At 36.3% G+C, this 26,619-nt stretch overlaps 1 protein-coding gene across 1 annotated transcript in view; it reads left to right on the top strand.

The window, feature by feature from the left end:
- Positions 1–26,619, top strand: part of LOC126210309 (peroxidase-like) — a 126,571-nt gene that overhangs the window by 85,473 nt on the left and 14,479 nt on the right. Inside the window, exons 9-12 of the mRNA XM_049939505.1 lie at positions 10,992–11,139; positions 13,985–14,141; positions 24,368–24,538; positions 25,891–26,080. Of these exons, the coding sequence (XP_049795462.1) occupies positions 10,992–11,139; positions 13,985–14,141; positions 24,368–24,538; positions 25,891–26,080 (666 nt within the window). The remainder of the gene's footprint in view (positions 1–10,991; positions 11,140–13,984; positions 14,142–24,367; positions 24,539–25,890; positions 26,081–26,619) is intronic.

Raw genomic sequence — 26,619 nt, forward strand, 5'->3', positions numbered from 1 at the left:
CATATTATGAGCACTGCTTATTTCAACTTTCTGCGCTCTTCCAGTTAGGTACGAATTAAACCATTTGTGCACTGTCCCACTCATGCCACAATACTTGAGCTTGTCTAACAGAATTTCATGATTTACACAAGCAGAAGCCTTTGAGAGATCACAAAAATTCCCAATGGGTGGTGTTCGGTTATTCAGATCATTCAAAATTTGATTGGTGAAAGCATATATGGCATTTTCTGTTGAAAAACCTTTCTGGAAACCAAACTGACATTTTGTTAGTACTTCATTTTTACAGATATGTGAAGCTACTCTAGAATACATTACTTTCTCAAAAATTTTGGATAAAGCTGTTAGAAAGGAGATTGGACGGTGATTGTTGACATCAGATCTATCCCCCTTTTTATGCAAAGATATAACAATAGCATATTTCAGTCTATCAGGGAAAATGCCCTGTTCCAGAGAGCTATTACACAGGTGGCTGAGAATCTTACTTATCTGTTGACAACAAGCTTTTAGTATTTTGCTGGAAATGCCATCAATTCCATGTGAGTTTTTGCTTTTAAGCAAGTTTATTATTTTCCTAATTTCAGAGGGAGAAGTGGGTGAGATTTCAATTGTATCAAATTGCATAGGTATGGCCTCTTCCATTAACAGCCTAGCATCTTCTAATGAACACCTGGATCCTACTATATCCACAACATTTAGAAAATTATTATTAAAAATATTTTCAACTTCAGACTTTTTGTTTGTAAAGTTTTCATTCAATTTTATGGCAATACTGTCTTCCTGTGCTCTTGGTTGACCTGTTTCTCTTTTAATAATATTCCAAATTGTTTTAATTTTATTATCAGAGTTGCTGATTTCAGACATGATACACATACTTCTGGATTTTTTAATAACTTTTCTTAATATAACACAGTAGTTTTTATAATGTTTGATAGTTTCTGGGTCACTACTCTTTCTTGCTGTCAGATACATTTCCCTTTTCCAGTCACAAGATATTTTTATACCCTTAGTAAGCCATGGTTTGTTACAAGGTTTCTTACGAGTATATTTAACTATTTTCTTGGGGAAGCAGTTTTCAAATGCATTTACAAAAATGTCATGAAATAAATTATATTTTAAATTGGCATCAGGTTCACGGTACACCTCATCCCAGTCTAACTTCTGTAGGCTTTCCCTGAAATTTGCAATTGTTAAATTGTTGACTGAACTTGCTACTTTGGAGGACTGTTTAGTATTGCTGAATGGAGCTATGTCATATATTGTAACTAGCTGTGCACCATGATCAGAAAGACCATTCTCAACAGGCTGAGCATTTATCTGGTTAAATTTATCTTGGTCTATAAAGAAGTTATCTATCAGTGAGCTGCTATCCTTTACCACTCGAGTAGGAAAATCAATAACCGGTGTCAAATTGAAAGAACCGAGTAATACTTCAAGGGCATTTTTCATATTACTCTCTTTCAGAGAATCTACATTGAAGTCCCCACAAATAATAATTTGCTTCCCCCTGTCTGATAGACTAACAGGGGAAGCTACATACAACCAATCTACATACTAAAGGCCACAAAAGATTGATACTGAATGATTCTTCCAAACAGTAGCTGAAAACACAGGGACAAAATGATTAATGAAAGGTAGATCCATTAGATTAACTTAGACTGGTATTACAGATTCCACCACCATACAAGTTTTGTGGAATCATGTGTTAGAGAGACCATAAAAATCATTAGGTCATTGAAAAGCAGTCCATTTTCTGGCTATGGCAGTATTTCAATCTAAGCACTACACTTCTGTGCTGACTTGGTAGGACCATCTTTGAGTTGCCTTTGCAGCTAGTCCATGAGCCAAGGTATTTCCTGAAAGACTGAAGCACTCAATAGTAAAATCCATTTATAAAAGTGTAGTTAAGCAACTGAACTCTGTTTAAGGATGCAACTTTGTCTTCTCTATATTCTCAACATTTTGAGAAGGTAGCTGATGATAGAATACTGCACTATCTTTCTGAAAATAATCTTTAAAAATGTTCAGTTTGCCTGCTGCAGAGGATTCTCAAATGAGGAAGCAGTGTATCATCTCATCAAGTCAGCTGTACTAGAACAATTATCCACTTTGATTTATCTTTGTTTCTGCAAAATTCTTGGTGTAGATCATTTTACTAGGAAAAGTAAAATGGTATGTCATTAAAGATCTTCTCTTTGCATTTATGGATGCTTATTTAACAACTGAAAATAGAGGGTCACATAAGCATATGATTTACCAAAAATGGAATAAATTCAGAATATGGAAACATTAAATATGGTGAGACTCAAGGTTCAGTGATAGACCTGCTCCTGTTCTTGGTCTACATAAATGAACTGTAGGGAGAATGTAGAACTCTTCAAAAACTGTCATATTTGCTGATGATGCAAATATACTGATAAAGGACCCAGTGAGAAGTTGACTGGACACAGCCACAATAATAATGGAATGGGATTGTACCTAGTTCACAGTCTAAAGTTTAACCCTTAATCTTACCCAAACCCATATTAAACTGTTCTGAACAAATCAGAAATGATATTCAGGTATCAGAAGTATAGATAAATTGGTGTACTATGTCATTATGAAATATTTAGGAATAAAAGAGATGACTTGCCAAAAGAGCTTGGTTAGCTTTCAGAATGCATTCCTTTTTCAAGTATTTTTTTTTTTTTTTTTTCCAATATTGTTCGACAATCTGTAGTCAAGTGAATCAGCAAGGAGATAAACACATTATTAAACATTATCCAACAACTTTAGACAGTAAATATTAAATGTCAAGAAGATTTTCAACACTTTGAAGAAAATCAAAATTGTTCTCAAACAAAATTCAACAAAATATGCATGCTGAAAGTAATACATGAGTTTTGCATGCACTAAAACATTATCAAATAATCTCAGGGTGTGACAAGAATGAGGTGACAGAGTTGGCAGTGGCCATGGTCTACCAAATTTAACAATGATTGAGAACCTGTAACTTGAAATAAGCTGTTTTCATATTACACAACCAGACACACTGTAGAAGTCATCACACAGCAGCTAAGAACTACAAGGTGACGTAGAAGACACATGGCAGCAGCAGAGAGAGAGTGTGTGATATTGATAGATGATGGGATGCAGTTGATGCTTCACAACAAACTTCCCAGTAGTGTCCACAGTATTAAAACCTGGAAGGTGCTGCACCTTTAAGATATGATATCCTGTGACGTGATGTCTTATGTACAGTTGATTTTGTCAGTTGACAAAGTGAACTGGTTAAGTGACCACCCAGCTATAAATTGTTTTTTAAAGCAATATTCCATTTAGAAAGAAAACTTGTTCAGGGAATTTACTACATTACAGAAACATACAAGGAAAACCTTTTGATTTATTATTAGTAATGTTTTACATTATCAATTGCAACTTTTTTCTTTATGATTCATTATGAGACTGTTATAACAGCTTTATTAAAGAGGAATATTTTTTTAGAGGCAATTATTCAAGTGATTGCACAGCATTCAACAGAACTGAAGCAGGCAATTTTGAATCAGTCAACATAAATGGATGAAAAAGTTTCGCGATTGAATACAACAATACTGGGTTTAGGTTTCCATTGAATTGGAAGGACAGACATACTAGAAGAAAGAATGGAATTAGTATTTAAGCTATAGACTACACTATCATCTAGAATTAGTGGAAGAAAGACTGGAGAGCAATTTGAACATTTACATATAGTTAAATTGATACAATATAGTTTTGTGAAAAAGGGGGAGCTTTAGAAAATGAACTGTTAGGCACCAAAAGCAATTAAGAATGAGTCACAAATAATTCTTTAATTAGAAACAATATGCAACCATGGTTGGAAAAATTAGAAGCTACCATTGTACCATCAAGCAGTGCGGAAACAGATAGAAACTGATATTTATTAGATACATTACTGTCTTCACTAACTACTGTGAAAGTAGATACAGGATCTACATTAAACTGAAAGAGGGATAAAATGTATAATACACAAGACTTATCAAATAATAATCATGTAAACTGCAGATGCACAAGAAGACACATACAAAAAGAATTAGAGGATTAGTTAAATATAAGTTACAATACAACAGCTGCAATGCTGTATGTTGCAAAGGAATAAATCACAGATTTCCAACTTTCACTCCATCAGGAAATGTAAACTGGTATTGTTTCTTGGGGCATTTAGACAGATGTTACTAGAGGTATGGTGAGACCAAAAGAAAACCATTTTTCTGTAAGCCACCTTAATTGGGATGCAGCGTAACAGGGTACGCTACAATTAGGAGACTTCACAAATTACAATTATTTTAAGGCAATGATTAAATCCATGCACTGGAGTGAATGAGCACAGAAGAAATTATAATCAGAATTACTTGGTTCTAAGATATACTATAATAATAACTGGAGTGGCTATAGGGATTATGCTGAATGGCATTTAAAGCAAAATATTTAGAATACCCAATCAGAGAAGAACGTTTATTAGAAGCTGTTACTGGTAGACAACCTTGGACAGTAAAGGAGAAGCTCCTTGGCAACAGTTAGGAAATGATGATAAAATTATTAGAATATTTTGAACAAATACATACAGTGGACAAATTACCTCACAGATGGCAAAATGGAAATAGGTCTAGTTATGAGTGACCAAGCAAAACAAAAGAGAGCTCTAACCAAAATACAGAAAGAGAAAATAGGACCAGGAATTTAACAAGACAGGATACAAATGGAAAAATAATACACAAAATAAAGAATATTCAAATAAAACATTACACAATCACAACTGCAACACAAGGGAAAACTCAAAGGCTTGTTGGGTACAGCTCAGTCCCTAGCAAGTAGAGATGAATCATATAATTGTAAAATATAATGAAACTATATGAGGTGATGAATGAGGTGATAAATGAAAATTGGTGCCAAGGCTGTGATTCAAACCCATTAGGCAGACTGAAGTGGGAAGTATGATAGGGCAGTCCATGCAGTTGTGCAAAGCCACTGTATCAGGATGGCATCATGGTTAACACTTCTGCCTAGTGAGCACGAGACGTGGGTTTGAATCCCCACCTTCATTCGTCGCTTCAGATTGCATATATACATGTAATAGTGATTCTATGTTGCTAAAATTTCAAAATAATGTTAATGTAATTGAAGAATTGTTGGAAGAAAGAGAAGGAGTGATGAAAAAATATTTTAAACTTACAGTGAGTAGTCACATAGATGTACCACAGCTGGACCTTTCTTTTATTTTGATCACTGGTTCTTTGGTGCATAGAATGAAAAGCAGGAGTGAAAGATTACAGGGATGTAGTCTTATACCCTTTCTAATCAGAACACTTTGTCCTTTGTTTCCCATTCTTATTTTTGTCTTTTTGTTTGTGTTCATACTGTATGTCATGTGTCCTTACCTGCAACTTACAACTATTTTTCTGAGAATTTTGAACATCTTCCACTGTTTTACAGTGTCCAACACTTTTTTTTAGTTTGACAATTTCTATGAGGATGCCTACATTTTTCTTAAGTCTTGCCTCCATTATCACACACAACATCAGAACTGCCTCTTCTGGTGCCTTTTTCCTTTCCTAAAGCCAAACTTATCTTCATCTAATAGATCCTCAACTTTCTTTTTGATTCCATTTCATTATATTCTTATCACCAACTGGGATACATGAGATGTTGAGCTGATTGTGCAACATTTCTGACATTTATCAGCCCTTGATATCTTTGGTAATGTGAGCTTCATGTTCTTCTGAAAGGCCTCTGTGATGTCTCGAACCTCATAGATTCTACTAACCAACTTGAAGAGCCCAAAAATATTTTATAATTTCTGGGGAAATGTTATCTATTGATTATTTGAATGCAAGGCTTCCAAAGCTCTGTTATACTCTCACTCTAATACTGGATTCCCTTTATCTTTTTCATACTGACTCCAATTTCTTCTTCTATCATGTCATCAGACAGCTCCTCTCTCTCGTAGAGACGTTCAGTGTGCTCTTTACACTTACCCACTCTCTCCTCTGCATTTAACAATGATATTATTCTTCCATACTTAATGTTGATACCTTTGTTTTTAATTTCATCAAAGATTATTTTCAATTATCTATATGTTGAATCAGTGCATCTGAAAACCATTTATGTTAGGCATCCATATTAATGATTTTTTATGAGTATTGCATGTATTTTCATAAACAATATGCACATAGCTGTAGTGAGAGCAAAAACTGGGAGCATAGGTGTTACATGTGTGTTAACATGATCAGGATTATGTGCTGACTCTCTCTTTGAGTGACGTTCAACTGTTTATAAGCTGGCATATGAATAAATTGTTGTTTTGGATATTATTCAGTCATTTCATAAATAGCTACTTATAATATTGCTATTCAGGATGTGCTACAGGCATTGATAAATTTTTTCTAGAAATTAAGAAAAGTTTATGGAATCACTTTATGCCTCTGTGGTGAGACTACCTGGCGCCTGAGTTCTGGTGCCATATTAATTATTTTACATAACGATAAATTATTTAAAATCTTAATTAGTGTCTTAATTAATTAGTAAGATAGAGCACCAAAAGTGTGTTGTTAAACTCCAAAATCTAACAAGCCAGAAGATAAAATCGGTAATAGAAATTATAACAATATGGTATTTTCAGTGTTAATTATCTCAAATGTTAATTACTTTCATGCAAAATTAAATATAATACTGTGAAGTTGGGATGCCAGTTTTTATAATGAATGGTCTTACTACTTTTGCAAATATGTTTTAGCTCATATGGTGTAGACAAAGTTGTATGATAGTACAAAGTTCCATTACCAATAATTTCTGATTAATATGCCTTAAGTGAAAACTGGTTATATTGTTGGACTCAGTACGCTGAAAGCAAATTACTGTGTAATTCATTTTGGTGGATCAAATTCTAATTCAGCTTTTCAAGCATTTCGATACATGCCATATATGTACAGTACACATAACAGTATGATAATTAGCACAATTACTGAGAAGAAAAATTATTAATAAGCAGAGATGAAAATGCTGCAAGTGGAGTTATTCCAATTGCACTAATTATGTGAACGTAATCACCTATGCCGCTTACTAGGGCCACAAATTCGGACGTATCCTTGCCAATTCCAGAACTGTATAGTACGAATTCAATGGCTGTGAACCCTGTTGGTGAGTGTTTAGTTTGAAGGTTGGCAGTTTAAGTTGAGAACCTCATTGTATATGTGCTCCACAGAAGTCCTGTTGGGGATGTGCTGCAACATTTGGTATAAGGTTGACGGTGGGCGAGATCCCACAGACTGAGCATGGCACAGGTGGAAAACTGAGAGCCTTCTCACATTGTGTAACCAGCTGGGCCTTGCACTAAATTATGAACAGATTTGACTTGATCATTCCTGACACAGATGCACCTGTAAAAGCACATGAGATGTCATCACAGAGACATGAACTGGTTGTCCAGATACTCTATTGTTGATGTGATCACCAAGGAGGTCGAAATACACCACACATTATGAGATTTTCACTCTGCAGCGGAGTGTGCGCTGATATGAAACTTCCTGGCAGATTAAAACTGTGTGCCTGACCGAGACTCGAACTCGGGACCTTTGCCTTTCGCGGGCAAGTGCTCTACCAAAGCACGACTCACGCCCGGTACTCACAGCTTTACTTCTGCCAGTACCTCGTCTCCTACCTTTCAAACTTTACAGAAGCTCTCCTGCCAGGAAGATTCATATCAGCGCACTCTCCACTGCAGAGTGAAAATCTCATTCTGGAAACATTTCCCAGGCTGTGGCTAAGCCATGTCTCCGCAATATCCTTTCTTTCAGGAGTGCTAGTTCTGCAAGGTTCGCAGGAGAGCTTCTGTAAAGTTTGGAAGGTAGGAGACGAGGTACTGGCAGAAGTAAAGCTGTGAGTACCGGGCGTGAGTCATGCTTTGGTAGAGCACTTGCCCACGAAAGGCAAAGGTCCCGAGTTCGAGTCTCGGTCGGGCACACAGTTTTAATCTGCCAGGAAGTTTTACACCACACATTGCTCATACACATGTCCAATATTGTTGCTGTTGACATTAACATGCAGTAGAACATCACTTTCATGTTTCACACCAACCATAGGTTGGTCAGGGTGGTGGCCGAGTGGTTCTAGGTGCTTCAGTCCAGAACCACGCAACCACTATGGTCGCAGGTTCGAATCCTGCCTCAGGCATGGGTGTGTGTGATGTCCTTAGGTTAGTTAGGTTTAAGTAGTTCTAAGTTCTTGGAGACTGATGACCTCAGAAGTTAAAGCCCATAGTGCTCAGAGCCATTTGAACCATTTTTGGCCAGGGTGGAAGAAAAAATTACGTGAGCCCATGAAGTCAACATTATGTCTAAGTTGTTCAAAAAGACCGCAACTCCACTGTTGAAGCCAATATTTTATCACTAAATACACTTGTTACATTGAAATAGATGCTGCTATTTGTTGCAGAGTCACCTCTGTAGGAATTCTGTTGCAGGAGGCATGCAGAAGGAATCAGGATGTTAGTTAGGCTGGTATTACACTATCATATTTCTTTGACAAAGATAATTTACATGGCACTATAAAGGGGTATTACACACCATCATATTTTTCATCAAAGTTCAAGATGGCTGACAACAACAACTTGTTATTATGCGCAGCAGTTGCATGTAATGCAACTGCACTGTGTGCGCATTTGGAAGAGAAGCAGGGAGGAAAAAAAACCATACAAAAAGATGATAAAAGTGTTCAGCAAAATTTGTTACGTGAGCTCCAAGTGGAGGATGTCAAGTCTTACACAAATTACTTAAGGATGGAGGAGCATACATTTCAGTACTTGCTCAGTAAAGTGTCTCGTCGTATCACAAAGCACGATACTCACTTAAGAACTGCTATATCTGCAGAAGACAGGCTCATAGTAACACTCTGATTTCTTGCTGTAGGAGAGAGTTACTCTAGGTTACAGTACAGCACTCGAATACCACAGTGCACATTAACTAAAATAATAGCTGAAATGTGTGAAGCTATTTATAAAGCACTAAAGGACAATATGTGAAAGTAAATAAATGTTCAATACACTTCATGTGCATTAACAACTATTTTTATTGTAGATCAAAGTAATAATTACATTTTCTGTCCAACAACTACAAAATTAATAGAAATGTATAAATCTGATAAAGTGCTTCACAATGTGAGGCATTCTGAGTACAAAGATAGATTAAGAGGACTGGAGAGCTCATAAAAAATTATATACATAAGTGAAATAAATATGTTGATACATACTTTTGCTTTCTCATGAGAATAGCTTGAGCAAAGGCCATGTCATCAGCCACACACCCAGGCCGTATCTGATGGCTAATGACCTCCGCAACTCTTTTGTAGCTCTCCAGTCTTCTTAATCTATTTCTGTACTCAAGGTGCCTCACATTGTAAAGTGCCTCATCACCTTTATACATTTCTATTAATTTTGTAGTTGACAGCACAGACAAATTAAACTTCGCAGCCACGTTTACAAACACGCTACTGGTGACAGAAGACTGCAGCAATACATTGCAGTGAACAGAAGTGACTTTTATGATCAAATGTACAGCAAGGCCCTAGATTTGATCATCTTTATTTGGTGACAGGTGCAATTTGACAAAGTTCCCTTTTACACCATAAATGTCTTTGACATAAATATTTGACATATCAGCTTTGGCAAAGAAATATGATAGTGTAACACAGGCCTTAGAGCAGTAAACATGAATTCATTGCTGATAATGGAGCATACAGAAAGATCATGCACACATAGTACAATCATTCACAGTGAAACTCCAGGTGGCTAGAGATGAAAAGATATTCCTTCCTGCAAAAGGGCTGAACTCATATTGCTGCCCAAGGTTTTATTTATGGGATATTTCGTGTCATCAATGGTGAGCTCTAAGACTTGATGCCCGGATAGGTTGAAGCCATTGCTGGCGCCAGAACTAACAACTATGTGTACTTCATTTCACACCCTGTACATCCCCAGATTGCTGACAAATTGAATTGTGCTGTTCTGTATTCACCCAAACACACACACACACACACACACACACACACACACACACACACACCAATGTACTAGGAATTACCATAATTATCCCTATGAGTGGATTAGCTCTAATCATAATATGTTGTTAGTATACCAATTCACACAAGTAAGTTAGGGTATAAAAGTTTTGATTAATTACCTTGCTTAGTGCAGTTTACTGTCAATTTATAACTCTACTTGTTCTGTGTTCCTGACCACACTTCTTCATTCTGGATTCTCCAGAAATGATGCATGGATGGATTGATGAATGAATGGATGAATGCATGGATGGATGAACGAATGAATGAACAAGAAACAGGTGTGGGTAACGAATTGAGAAAAATTATTCCTCTTCGGGACAGTGCTCTTGATACAAATATGGAGTTGGGGGATATGAAGGATTTTAGTTGAAAATCATGTTAAACTCCAAACTGTTTACCAGTCTTGGCACTGTCAGACACTTCCATCCATATCAACATTTCAAGAAATTTCTGGATTGGAAGAAAATGTTTTCAGTCCAACAAAGAAGTTGTGGCAGCTATTGATGGTTGTGTGGGATACCTACCTTAAAACATATCAGGTATGGTGTCTCCTTACCAAACATATGTTGCATAAAAAGCATAAAATAAATTCCATGTTTTACCTAAAAAGCTGCCTTTATCTGTTAAGCTGAGAAATTTTATCTTTGAGCTGGTACAGCTTTGTAATACATAACACAGCAACAATGCCAACCTTCATAAAGAGCTTTTATTAGATTGTAAGCTACTTCTTTACCCCACCACTTTCCCCTGCCTCCTTCATCCACTCACCGACACCGCCGTCTATGACTTAACTTGGAAACATCATAAACATTACGTATAAACTTAAAATCACTACTTTGTCACCATTATTGTTGGCTATGTGATGATACGTTCCCTGACCACAAATGGACCTGACCTGATTACAGGTGAGGACTGGTTGGCAAAATATAATATCACATCAAGGGAGACAGGCTTCAGTTATTGTTACAATGCCTCTACAAATCCAGCTACACTTACAGAATTTACAGAAGCAGTTTACCGAATGTTCCATGGAATTGTTCAGGGTAACATGTGGTAAGTTATGGTCAGTTGTATATTTTCTTTTTGCAAATGTGCCATTAAATGTTAAAAAAAAAGATGTTAGTCATCTCTGTGTCAACATTTATAGACACTTTCTATACCACTGGTTCCAAACCACATAAATCCAATAAAACTTCAGAGAAGATTTTTTTTTTAGTTAAAAAGATAGAAGTTATAAATTTCTTAAATCAAAATAAAAATTAATCTATATGGTAATAAGAGTGTTCAAAGTCTCTGGGCATTGATACCTATAAGAGCTTAGGTTGGAAATCATACATTACAAATCTTCTAACTCAATAAAAAATTTCATTTCAGTAAAAGGCCGGCAGGTTGGTTTACTTTAAATTTTACATTTCATTAATATCAAATGGAAAACATTTTCTGGTGCCATTCTACACTTGGACATTAGGTATTCATTGCACAAAAATCTCCAAAACAGATTATCTGTGCCATACACCCTTGAGCATGCTTTAGGAAACTGTTAATCAGCTAAGCACAGAAGCAGCAGTTTTATAATACATTTATTTGCTATGTATTTTTCACACATTTACTTTTGTTGTTAGTGATTGTTATGACTCTAATAAGCAAAAACAGTGTTCATGAAAATGGTACTAAATGTCTAAGCTCCGAAACTTCTGCGTTACAAATTATATTATGTTATAAAACTGGACTACTTTGAGACTCAGGTATTATTTTGTGACAACAGCACATTCCAGCTTTTTATTCTTAAACACTGTAACTCAAGTAACATTTAACATGTAACTCTGCTGCAGTGTTTCTATGCTGTCATTAGTGATGGAACCTACAAGTACATGTATAATAATTGAGCTAGTCATGAAGACATGTTGGCAGGTATAATAAAGTGTTTTTACACTTCTTGACTGCTTCCTGCTACTGCCGATAACTTTCAGGAGCTAACTGGCTGAAGGAAAGTTGATATAAGTAAGTTATATGTGCAGACCGTGCTACACACTGACCAGCCAGAACACTACGATCACCAGCCTACTATCGAAACAAAATCATCCAACGTGCTAGCAGCATCACCTGGCGAGGAATAACTGGTAGTCATACGCACACGTGCATACACACACACACACACTCACACACACACACACACAGTATCAGTTAGTGTGCTGTCCTTGTGTAGAATGAGGAGGGTGTGTGAGCTATCTGAGTTTGACCAAGGGCAGATAGTAATGGCCCAAGGGCTCGGTACAAACATTTCAGAAACGTGCATGACTTGTCAGGTGTTTGAGGATTGCTGTGGTGAGTGTCTTTAACATGTGGTAATAACAGGGTGAAACCACATCCAAACATTGTGGGGTCGGGCAGCGGTCACTCCTCATTACAGATCTCGTATGTCGCAAGCTGGACAGACTGGTAAAACGAGACAGTCAGTGAACAGTGATGAAACTAACATCTGACTTAACTGGACAGTTTACAGGAGTGTCTGAACACACAGTGCACTAAACACTCCTAACGATGGGCCTCTGCAGCCAATGACCCGTGCGTGTGCCAATGTTAACACCGTGACTTCGGAAACTGTGACTGAAATGGGCATGTGACTACTGGCACTGGACGTTGGCACTACGGTAGAGTGTTGCACGATCTGATGAATCCTGTTACATTCTTCACCTTGCTGACGAGAGGGCACAAATCCGTCACCTTCCAGAGGAACAGCTCCTCGGCACCTGTACTGCACGATGGAGACTAGCTGGCAATGGCTCCATTACGCTCTGGGGAACATCCGTGTGGTAATCTGTGAGCCCAGTGGAGTTCATGCGAGGCACCGTATGGCCGAGGAGTATTGTACACTGGTTGCAGACATGTACACCCCTTCATTGCTAACAAGTATCCCAACAGCAGTGGCATTTTTCAACAAGTTAATGCACCATATCACAGGGACAGAAGTGTGATGGAATGACTCAAAGACCACAGTGGTGAGTTCCAATTGATGCTGATGCACTGCCCTGCCCCCCCCTCCCCAACTTACCACATCGTGCCAGAGCTCATTGTCCTCATCCCCGGAATTTATGGGAATTAGATGATTTGTGTGTGGATGTGGTGCCAACTCCCTCCAGCAGTAACTCTTGTGCTTAAGGATTTTTTTTTTGGAGGGGGGGGGGGCAACAATGCTAAAATAAATATTTCATACTCAGAACACTAGGGGATTCCAAGTGACCAAACTGTGACAAAACTTGGCAGATGCTTTTGTACACTCACTGTGTCATGTGGATGCATACTACTCATTCAATTGTAGGCCTGTTGGTGCTCGCAAGTTGATTTGTTGAATGTGTTGGAACTGAATCATAGAAGCAAAATTTGAGGTAAATAATCAAACAGTAATAAATCATCACTAGGATTATTCATTAAAGTATCTCCTATAAAATACTGATAGGAGTGGGAGTATCAGTTAAAAGCTATTGTGCAAAAACTGTCAATATTGAGATGAAGATACTTGATATTAAGAACTATCTATATTTTTCCATGTTCCTACAGATGACAGATCAGTTTGTATAATAAGAACAAAAGTGGACCCACTATCATTCTGCATTCTTTTAATTACCTAAAATCAAAACTGGTTCCAAGCAATATCTCTGATCAAATAATATTTGAGCTTCCTAGAAGGAGAGTTTGATAAAGACTGTTCTTACACATGTGGATTTTTATGTTATAATTATTTACGTGTATCTTCTAATGATGAATTATGTTTATATTACTCTGTGATGTCTTCTTACTTATAAAGAATGCATCATGTAAGACTTCAAAATTATATGGACTTCTTTGTTATATGGACTTCTTTATTTGTACATCAGACTAATTGAGCCACATTTTGCAGGCTGTACAAAGGTATAGGATGTCCATTTAGAAGTCAAAAAATTACTAACTGGTTGGATAGGCCAGAAATAATCACTCAGGGTGATCAATTGGATCAGATAGCCCTTGGTATGGCACAACAACCTACTGCAAAGGATGATAAATACACAGACTATGAGGTATGTGTGTCAGAACTTGTTACTTCAGCTGATTTAGATGTAAGCTGTAAAACATCACTTTCACTTTATTACTGAGCTCACATTTTTTGCCTGATTCAACACTAAACTGGTCTCTTTCAGCAGAGTCATTGTTCATGTGTTGTTTGTTTCCTGTGTAGAGTAGTTCTCATTTGTTAAATTGATTCCATTATGTAGTTTTAAATATGCACCAATGTATTGCTTTTGCCTCTCTTTGTTTTCTTATCATGCACTACATATCTTGAAAAGAAGCATCCAAACTAAGAAATAGGAAACTGTATGATTTTTTTGCATGCTGGTAAAACCTCCGCCTCAATCTTCTTCCACCCTCCTTCCCTTCTTTATTTACTCATCATGTTCTATACATCATACCAGGAGGGATAAGTAACAAGTTAAGGTAAACAAGGAGGGGCTGCAGTCAGAAAGTGTAATTAATAGCCAAGTATTGTTTAACAGTTGTAAACAATTTGTGCTATTATTCTGAAAAATGTTGATGCCTCTTCATTTATATTTAGTAGTTGCTGTTCACCTATTACTGCTAGCTTAAAATCTGCATGAAGACTTTCTAATATAGAACAACTTAACTATGTGCTGTAAGAATGAGTGATTATTTATAATCAACATAACATTGTATACATTTGACAACAATGTTCCATCTTTGAAGACAGTCAGTTATAAGTCTGACATATACCTGTATAATCATTAGTGTTATGCTTGTTTTATTTTGATATTTTTTCTCTCATATTTTTTTGTCCTAATTTAATAATCTAGCTACTCTAAAGAACTATGTCTTAATTAGGTTGGTTTCAATTTTTAGAAGTTGAGGAGGGGCCAGCGTTGGCATGGTTACATTTAGATTCCTGTGAAACACTAACTGAACATTATTAAATATATTCGTTTAGTAGCAGGTTCAGTAATTGTCAAATTTCTTTGATATTCAGACTCCACGCCTGTCATTTATGACTAAACTGAGTATTTCCTCTTCTTAGATTACAGTCCTTTTTTCCAATTTCAGTCCCATGGCACAGCCAGTGGACCACAGAGTTTCTGAACTTCAATTTTCTATTACATAGCACTTCATTGTTACATTGCCAAATGCATTCCCCCACCCCTTGATTTGCCCAGAGACTTAATAGGCCTATATGCATCATTTCACATACTCTGTTAGTCCAACTGATCACTTACACATCAGTCCTGCTGGTATCTAAAAACCTTGTGGTGCTACAGATGCATTAACCCTTAACTCACGAGGTGACTTTTCTGTAATGTATACCACAAGGTGCGGTCTCTGGGACCCCTATGTTTGAACTGAGATTTAAGGCAAAAATCATTTGAAATTTCTAATTTATGCTATATAATATTTATTTTTTCAATTATTTAAGTGTTTCGTAAATGCTTCTAGTTTATTTTATTGCACTAAACAAAGCCTGCAGAATTTTACTATTTATCACACGTAAGCACATAATTTTGTGTGGTTCTTTTAAATAGAACAGATAAATACTGTTAGAGTACTGAATTTTACATTGTGAAAAATTATGCAATCTCTGTAGCAAATAAATTCCAAATAAAACTAAATTCCAGGGTTTAAATTAGAACATAAAAATTCCAACCAAAAGGTACAAAAAGAAAGTCTGTCAAATTGACATTAATTGCTAGGAGCTACATTTTATCACCATTCAGAACACATTCAAATTTAACAGACGCTTTAAATATTTCATTGAAGAAACAGACTGACCTCCATTACGGTTTTCCTGAAGTTCTTCCTCTGAATGATACTCTTTTTCGATAGCAGGACTGTGATCACTGGCTAATGTAAAATCATTGTCTTTTTTGTTTATTTCTTGATCTATATCACTGACACCTTCGTTCATAGACTGACTAACAATTTCATCAAACTCGGGAAAGTTAAAAATGACTCATCCGTGCCAACACATTTTGGGCTATACGGTACTGTGCTGAAGAAAACAGGTATGTAGTTCACAAGTCGTGCAGTAGGAGATTCCAACACCTATTAATAACAATTCTCAACAATAAACACAGAAGATGATAATGCAACCAGCAACAAAACATCATAGGGGTGGCAATTTATGGAGGGTAGGGGGAGTATAGAAGCATTCCCCCTCAACTGGCCTTGGAGAGTGAGTTTGAAAATTTTCATGCAGTCTGAGAGACCACACCTTGTGAGTCAAGGGTTAACAAATTTTACTGTATACAATTTTTTGTCATTTACATGCCTTTTATATGTAATAATACTTTTACAAGGGCACAAATAATTTTTCATTTCAAAATGTTTATTAATAAGCTTTAAAAGTTATAAACTTCCATTTTTACAAATCATATTTTGACTAGTGTTGCATCCACACTGGAGTTCCCACCTAAAAGTTATGAAATTCTCTAAATATTAGTAAAATTTTAAATATGATAACTTGGTATCGCAAACCTCAGCAAAATATTACAAATAATTGAAAAGTTCCCAAATAATATTTTCACCAAAAATGTCATTTAAGTAGTCCAATAATAATGAATTTTACAGCAAAACTATTTGTTTCTTAACAATATTGAATTTTAATCATGTGAATAATGCCATAAAGCTTTTGTAAAAAAAAAGTCATTAGCATCTCACAAAACTCATTACATTTACTTTTCCATTACATGTTAGCAAAATTACCCAAAATTTCCTTTGCAAAATATCATTTTTAATTTTTAACTAACATTTATTCCCACTAATCATTGCAATGTTAAGCAGTGCATGTAACAACTAGAGTTATTTTAAAAAATCTTAAGTGTGAGGACTGTCATATAAATATTGCTATAATTTTCAGTGGCAACAGTCTGATATACAGGTGATTCAGTAAGGGTGAATAACCTTTATGCACAACACACCACGAGTTATTGCTGCCAGATGGCAATTCTCCATCCTCATCACAGAGGCTTGGTATAGGACTAAAAATGGCTCTGAGCACTATAGGACTTAACATCTATGGTCATCAGTCCCCTAGAACTTAGAACTACTTTAACCTAACTAACCTAAGGACATCACACAACACCCAGCCATCACGAGGCAGAGAAAATCCCTGACCCCGCCGGGAATCGAACCCAGGAACCCGGGCGTGGGAAGCGAGAACGCTGCCGCACGACCACGAGATGCGGGCGGTATAGGACTCTGTAATGTTTCTGCTCACAACTAAGATGTGAAATGCTTGTAATTGCAGTCTTCTCATTGATTTACAGGGACTGCTGCAAAAGACACAAAGTTTTGGAGGAGAAAGGCAATTCATTAGTGTTAAAAACACTTATGTTGATGTGTCAGGGATGTCAATGATTGTTAATCAACTGCCAAGCTCTTTGCATTTGCTGCAGTGGGGTCTTTCTCTTACAATATGTTCCATTCCTACATCATTACAAATAATATTCTCACAACCAAAACTCCTGGATATCCATAAATTATTTGTAGTTTCTTCCCTTCTCACTTCTCCAATACAGCATTTCTCAGCAACAATCAGAGTGAGCAAATGCTGTACAAAAACTGAGACATAACTGCAGCAAACTGAGCAAAAACTGAGTCATGCAGGCACAGTTGAAGTCAGTTATAAAATGTTTAAACAATTAAGGGAGCACTTAGCTCTTCATTAAGAATTACAATCAAGCTTTTCACGTTTAACTTATTTCAATATGAAAGGAAATCATGAATTCAGCTACCTACAGTCATTGAAATAAATCAATGGTGTGCCAGACCGGGACTCAAACCCTGATGCTCTACTTCTCTACAACAGTTGCCTTAAATTCCTCAGCCGTCCAGACATGCTTCCCATCTGACTCAAATTCTCAACCTGTCACATGCAAGCAGCACCCCAGTCAATTAGCTCTGCTGCTCATGGCATTCGCCAAGTCCTACAGGGGTTTGGAGTGTATGGTGAAGCTGTACCAAAAGTACCTAGGGCTGTCCTCACTGATGTGTATGTATTGATATGTTGTGTCTGTTCTGTCAGACATGTCAGACACAACAGACACCACACATCAACTTATTGTATTTTTTTTATTTTTTTTTTTTTTTTGTTTAATTTGGAGTTTAACACACACCCACAAGAATTAGAATGTTAATTAGAATGGTCATCTTCCCAGTAAATACTGTTCTCCAGACTCTTACATCTTCATACAAAAATTACATTAATTATGTGATTTTAACAACCCAGTGTTTTGTGTAACATTGTTATTATTTGATCTGGTCAACTATTTCATTTATAGAATAATAAATGTAAATAAAAGAAAATTTACAGAAAAATGAGCTTAACTGAATAGCATTAATGTAATACTATGAAGCAATATGAAAATTGAAAGATTAACAATGAAAAATGAAGTAAACAAGTGTATCCCAATGTATATTAGTTGTGTGTATCATATTAGTCAATAATACAATAACAATAATATTAGGCAATAAGCAACTCTCAGTACATTACATTACTGTGTCCCTCATTTGCCGGACAAGTAAATTGATGCAAAAAGTTTAAAATCAGAAAGAACACATACACAGATTTATCAGCATAAAATTTAAAACTGGTGCGAGAAGCCCACTCTTCCAATGTTCTAATCCTAAGCTGCACATGACAAGGAAGACGAATGATGTGGAAAATCATCCATAAATAAGGAAGGATTAAAATACTGCCTCAAGGGATGCCGTTCTACTGCTGAAATCTTTCAGGCAGAATTTTGCCAGCTTGGTATTTGAAAAAGTGCTGGAATGGGAAGGACTGTATAAGTACAGGCAGTCTTCATCATATGGAGCTAGCCAAGATTAGTTTGTCTCCAATCAGTATTAGAAATATCTTTGCTTTATTAGTTCTGGAGAAATGCAGTAACACACTAGGCAATACTGACCCTGTGACTAATCTTCAAAAATGGAATGAAGAGGAGAACATTTGTAGTAAGTGTTGATTTGGAAAAATCTTTTGACAGCATTGACTGGAATACACCATTTGAAATTCTGAAGTTACCAGAGATAAAATAGAGGGAGAAAAACGCTCTCTACAACCCGTACAGAACCATGACTGCAGTTATAAGAGTCTAGTAGCATGTGAAAGGAAAACTGTATTTGCCAAGATAGCTGTAGCCTCTCCCCTTTTTTATTTAATCTGTACATGAAACAAGCAGTGAAGGAAACCAAGGAGAAGTTTAGAAACAGAATGTAGGTGCAGGGGAAAGAAAGTACACCTGAAGCTCTCAGTGCGTAGGCTGTGGATTGCATCCAACATGCTGAAGGTGCTGTTCTGGCAGCTATCAAGGGAAAACAATGCAATCAACTTCAGGTTGTGGCACATGGAACAAATGATGACTTGGATCATCCCAGTGACAGGCAGAGAAGGTTGAAGAAACCAGTTGTGCTGGCAGAGTTTGAAAAAAGCTCACAGTTTGTAGTATTTTGAAGGTCTACAACAAGCTAGGCTGCACCTTCATAAATTAGTGTCATAGGGCTGAGAAGTGTACTGTCCCCTTAAATGAGTCAAGTGTGCACTTCACATTAGAGGCTGCTACTCTGGTAGCTAGCTGGCTATGTGTGGAGTGCACATAATGTTTTTTTTTTAGATTCAGTGGCCCTCCATCCAATTCAAATAATGATAACTGTAGGAAACCTGAAAGAGTGAATACAAAATCCAAATAAATGCCCCTTACAGGCAAGAGTATTAAAATCCTAGTGATTAACTACCAAAGAATTTTAAAAAATTGCCAGAGTTTGAAGTGCTCCTCAAAATATTGGAGCTAACAATGTACAGTGTGGCACATGAAAAACTGGGCCCAAGTTCTAGACAGCTCATTGTTGGGAGCCAATTGTCATCTGTTGTTTCAAAGCTGTTGTGACTATGTTTTGTACAGGATGGCATGACCTGTCACACTTCATGTTAGTGCACCTCATGAGTTCGTGAAAGATTCACAGAGGAAAAGACTGTCAGCAAAGGATTATGTCTGCCATGTTTGTCAGACCTAACCACTAGTTACTTTTATCCATGGGGCAGTGTTAAGGTAAAAGTGTGTGCAAATAACCCAATACTTCTAGAAGACTTTAAGCACAATATTCATAATGAAATTTTGAGAATTGATGAGGCAGAGTTGTGCAAGGTGTATAGCAACATGTGGGAACATGCGTAAATGTTCACTGAAGCACGAGGCGGTCATTGTCAGCACCTAATGTAAACTAATGTAAAAGACAAGATCAGTTCAGGAAATGCAGACCTTTGCCATAGCATCTATGTTATTTCTTTATTATCTAATGATTATATGTTTATCTTTCTGTTGTTACATCTGTTCATGGTGGGCAACAATTCATGGATTATTGGTGAGCAATCTGCACTCAGCGTCAGTTTTTCATATGCCATCCTGTACTAGGCACAGAAAACTTATTATAAACCAAAAATTGATAACTGAAATTGTAGGGGAAAATCAGGACCATCCACTGAGAAATCAGACTCACCTCCAGATGTAACTGAAAAGTTTAGAGAAAACCTAACTCCATCACCATTGGAGGAAATTTTAATCAGCAAATGGGAAAATTACAGTCTCGTAAGTGATGGGAATGACAAGACATCCTGTGGAATGTTATAACTACTTAGAACAGGTTGTTCAGAAGCCACTCATGATGAAAATATAGTGGGTCTAATAGCAACAAACAGACCTGACCTTTTTGAGGATGTCTTCAATGAAACTGGTATCAGTGACCCAGAGGCAGTTTCAGCAACAGTTATTACCAAACATATAAAGAGACCATAGTATTGCATCACAATAATATACTATAAATTGTGGTATAGAGCCTCTGTATAGAATGATCTAATGAAATAGACACTACTGCAGAATAAATGTAAAACAACACATAGTACTACAGAGAGGAAGAAGTTGAATAAAACATACTTGGCTGTCAGGAGGGCAATATGTAAATCTTTTTTTCTTCCAAAATGAATTTTAACTCTGCAGAGTATTGTCCACTGCTCTGAAACATCCTGGCAGATTAAAACTGTTTTCTGAAACAGGACTCAAATTGGAAACCTCTGAAGTTACATAGGATATGAGGTACTGGAAGATGTAAAGCTGTGAGAGTGGGTCATGAATCTTGCTTGGATAGCTCAGTCTATATGCGATGGAACTGACATGAATATTGGAGTCTTGTCCTTGATTGCACCACCAGGTTAAAAATCTGGTTGAATGTGGGATGGTTCTGGTTTGTTGACGTACAGGACACCATAATTTAGATGACACTAACACATTCAGTTCTGTTACTGTATGTGGTGACCAGTTTATCTTCTATAAAACATTATTAGTATCCATATCCATGTCGGAAACCACAATGCATAACAACTACTGTCCAGTGGGGAGTTTTAGGTCCTACTCTTGAACAAAAACAGTGATCACATTTATATAAACAGACACAGTTCATAATTAGCACTGTTCTTCAGTAATTCATCACATTTAATTATGCTGTGATAGTTCACTTAAGTCAGTTTGTAATTAGATCCACAATGTTCAACAAGCACTAGTTCAACAACAATAACATTCCACAGTACTTGTTGATCAAAACACAATTCAGTCAAAATGTTTAATCACTAGATAGTCCTTACACTTTAATATTACTGATTTTTGTGGTTGTCAATGCACATATTTTCACGTAAATAACGTCTATAATTGCGCTTTGAGTCAACATCAAGAGCGCATCCATCACAGATGTTACTTCTGTACTTTCAAACCATGGAGTGCCAATTTTGGGTGACATCCAACTACTTACAGATGGGTGTAAGAACAAACTGTTATTCTGAAAACACATTGCTGCTGCTGCTGCTTTGGTCTTCAGTCCTGAGACTGGTTTGATGCAGCTCTCCATGCTACTCTATCCTGTGCTAGCTTCTTCATCTCCCAGTACCTACTGCAACCTACATCCTTCTGAATCTGCTTAGTGTATTCATCTCTTGGTCTCCCTCTATGATTTTTACCCTCCACACTGCCCTCCAATGCTAAATTTGTGATCCCTTGATGCCTCAAAACATGTCCTACCAACCAATCCCTTCTTCTAGTCAAGTTGTGCCACAAACTTCTCTTCTCCCCAATCCTTTTCAATACCTCCTCATTAGTTACGTGATCTACCCACCTTATCTTCAGCATTCTTCTGTAGCACCACATTTCGAAAGCTTCTATTCTCTTCTTGTCCATGTTTCACTTCCATACATGGCTACACTCCATACAAATACTTTCAGAAACGACTTCCTGACACTTAAATCTATACTCGATGTTAACAAATGTCTCTTCTTCAGAAACGATTTCCTTGCCATTGCCAGTCTACATTTTATATCCTCTCTACTTCGACCATCATCAGTTATTTTACTCCCTAAATAGCAAAACTCCTTTACTACTTAAAGTGTCTCATTTCCTAATCTAATCCCCTCAGCATCACCCGATTTAATTTGACTACATTCCATTATCCTCGTTTTGCTTTTGTTGATGTTCATCTTATATCCTCCTTTCAAGACACTGTCCATTCCGTTCAACTGCTCTTCCAAGTCCTTTGCTGTCTCTGACAGAATTACAATGTCATCGGCGAACCTCAAAGTTTTTACTTCTTCTCCATGAATTTTAATACCTACTCCAAATTTTTCTTTTGTTTCCTTTACTGCTTGCTCAATATACAGATTGAATAACATTGGGGAGAGGCTACAACCCTGTCTCACTCCTTTCCCAACCACTGCTTCCCTGTCATGCCCCTCGACTCTTATAACTGCCATCTGCTTTCTGAACAAATTGTAAATAGCCTTTCGCTCCCTGTATTTTACCCCTGCCACCTTTAGAATGTGAAAGAGAGTATTCCAGTCAACATTGTCAAAAGCTTTCTCTAAGTCTACAAATGCTAGAAACATAGGTTTGCCTTTTCTTAATCTTTCTTCTAAGAAAAGTTGTAAGGTCAGTATTGCCTCACGTGTTCCAACATTTCTACGGAATCCAAACTGATCTTCCCCGAGGTCCGCTTCTACCAGTTTTTCCATTCGTCTGTAAAGAATTCGCGTTAGTATTTTGCAGCTGTGACTTATTAAACTGATAGTTCGGTAATTTTCACATCTGTCAACACCTGATTTCTTTGGGATTGGAATTATTATATTCTTCTTGAAGTCTGAGGGTATTTCGCCTATCTCATACATCTTGCTCACCAGATGGTAGAGTTTTGTCATGACTGGCTCTCCCAAGGCTGTCAGTAGTTCTAATGGAATGTTGTCTACTCCCGGGGCCTTGTTTCGTCTTAGGTCTTTCAGTGCTCTGTCAAACTCTTCACGCAGTATCTTATCTCCCATTTCATCTTCATCTACATCCTCTTCCATTTCCATAATATTGTCCTCAAGTACATCGCCCTTGTATAGACCCTCTGAAAAGTGGCTAGGTTGAATGTTACAGTTTTTGATTAATTACAAGAACTAATATTTTTAATTAATGGTATAAAAACGTTGCTAGTCAGAAATTTAGAAAAATATATGGACACTATTATTCTTAATATGATGAAAATCCCCTTATTGATACAATTGAGCACTACATTGCAAATTATGAATTATTATTCTGTGGGTTAATTTACCAATGCTATATAACATCTTATTGATGTAACGAAAGTAGATAGTCAAAATTCCTTGTTTCGTGTCAACTAACACATACTCTTACCAACAAATATGCTGCTTGCCCATCTCTTTAAGGGAAGACATATTTACTAATGGGTTACTACATGAAAACCATCTCAAATAATTGATTAACTTATAGTAAAAAGTAAATTATTTGGAACATATAGTAGTGGTGCAGCCACTGTGTCTTTGTTTTGTCTGCTATAATGTTTATTGTTTCATAAGAGGAACAAATATTTGTTGTAATTAGTGCAATAGGCCATTGACAAAGACAAGCGGAAGTTGAAATAAATGTCAGCAAAATTTGTTGTATTTACAACATAAGGAATAGGAGCTTTATCTGCTGCTATGTTAATTGAAAAATTTTTTGTGTGGTGTGAAACTTTCCAGTAAAACATTCTGGCATTTCTACAAAGAGTTTTTTGAACACATGAATAAATTTAAATGTGAACAAATAAAATGCTGTTTGTGACAGATTTTAAAAATCCAAATTTATTACCAAAGTTTATGTGTTACTAATTTGCATATATTAATGATACACAACTGCTATAATTAATATAATGTAAACAATTTCAGCTTGACAGGAACCTATTCAAAGGAGATGGGGAATATGGCCAAGATCTCTCTACATTTGATATATTAAGAGGAAGAGATTCTGGTTTGGGAAGCTACAATGATTATCGGGAATTAATTGGGCTACCCCGAGCTGAGAAATTTGAAGACTTCAGTGATCTTATGCCATATGAGGTTTGTACATTGGCTATTCCATATTCTTTTTTGTTGTTGGAAATTGTTAAACATTGCATCATTAGATTAAGTATAGTCATCATGCCAACCTAATGTCAAAATCATCACATTGCACTGTTAAAATGCTCTTTAGTAATCATTTATCTAAAATGCTTTCTTTATACAGATAGAGTATGGGCAAAATGCAACCTTAAGATATAGGTAACCCTTTATCCCTGACGTCCAGCCATCAAAATTGCTTCCCCAAATAGGTGTGTCATTGTAATAATAAGTAAAGTCAGTGTTGAAAATTAAGTAGATGCAAATGCTGTGAGAATGACAACAGAGCTCTCCTCTGTATGGAGTTTTTTTTTTTTTTTTTTTAAAAAAAGTCTCATAGTGTTAATGATATATTAAAAATAAAATATCACAAAATACAGGCAATGCAAGAAAATTGACAATTAAATACATTTCCTTCTCTGGAGAGTTGAAGTTATGCAAAGGAGATAAGATTAGTGATTACCACATCAGTAAACAGGACATTGCAGATGAAAAAACAGGTAGATCTGGAGAAGAATGAGGAAACCAGAATATTTAGGTAAATCACACTCACCATTATTATGATGTTTTCTCAGTAACTAATACAACTTTTGCTAGTTTTCAGATTAGTATGACCATGTCAAGTTTTCGTTACTACTCTCATCATCTCTCGGTAAAGCAAAGAGGTGATGTCTGGTTGGTACTTATGTAATGAGTCATCATTTCTTCTTCCAGTAGTCCACATGCAATGCATTCAAAATTTAATTCACAAACATATATTATGAAAATCAATTCTCATGTAACTTTTTGAATAAGCTTACAAAATATTTGTTTTATTGTAATATTATGAAAAGAATAGACTGCTGCTCATCAAGTACAGAAAACAATGAGCTACAGGCAACCACAAGAAGAAGACTGCTACACATTCGAGCTTTTGGCCAAAAGGCCTTCTTCTAAAGTATAAGCACAACACACACATTTACATTGCCACTGAGGCTATAGCTGTCCAGGTTCAGTGGCCAGAGACAGTGGCAATGTAAATGTGTGTGTTGTGCTTCTACTTTAGAAGAAGGCCTTTTTCGTCAAAAGATCCAAGGTATAGCAGCCTTCTTGTTGTACCTATCTGTGAATCAACATCTCCTCTGTATGCTGAGTAGCAATACAGCCTTTTCATTACACTATCCTCATTTTGTCCTGGATTTCCCACTGTTGTTTTGGGGTAAGTTGCAGGGTAAGAAATTTTTAAACGATTTTACTCTTACACGGGAACAAAGTATTTTATGACTATGTTTCTGAGATGTTTAAAATAGCTTTTATTTAGTAATTTTTTTCAGGATGCCACAGCTCTGGGGCATTTTTATGAACATCCTGATGATGTTGACCTCATCATGGTGATGTTGGACAAGAGGAATGAAAATACACTGAATGTAAGGGAAACTATACTTATGGAGCAATTCAAACGCTGGAAATGTGGAGACCGATTTTTCTATGATTATGGCGGATCTCCTTACCCATTCACATCAGGTACTGTATAATTTTTTTCTTATTTTATTTTGTTTCCTTAGTTTCTTGTAATCATTTCTAAAATAGGTTCTTATTTCCTTTCTACTGGTAGGCATTATTTTATGTCCATTGGTATTGTTCAAAATACTCCTTATATGAGGCACACTGTTGTTGATCCTCTGGTATCACTTTAAAAGTACAAAATAAACTTCTATCCTTTTATTGCTCTCAATTGTATTCATATTATATTGCAGTCTTAATTGACAGTACAGTTAATTCATTTGGTTACTCAAATTTTTTCCATGTTTAATGGTGGCATATTTTTTGTGTTATATTGTAATAAATCCCATCAGAGGGGAATAAAGAGAATAGATAGTTAGTACTGTTTATCAAAGAATTATGAAGTGATTCTCTGAAGATGGACTCTCCCTTAATTTCAAGGAAAAACACATCAAGTTCTGTACCAATAGGGTCATACATAGCACATAAACAAAGGTCACTAAAGACAGTAGAATGCTACAAATTTTTTGGTGTACATATTGATGAAAACTTAAATTGAT

The sequence above is a fragment of the Schistocerca nitens genome, chromosome 10, assembly GCF_023898315.1.
Source record: "Schistocerca nitens isolate TAMUIC-IGC-003100 chromosome 10, iqSchNite1.1, whole genome shotgun sequence".
Classification (NCBI taxonomy): Eukaryota; Metazoa; Arthropoda; class Insecta; order Orthoptera; family Acrididae; genus Schistocerca; species Schistocerca nitens.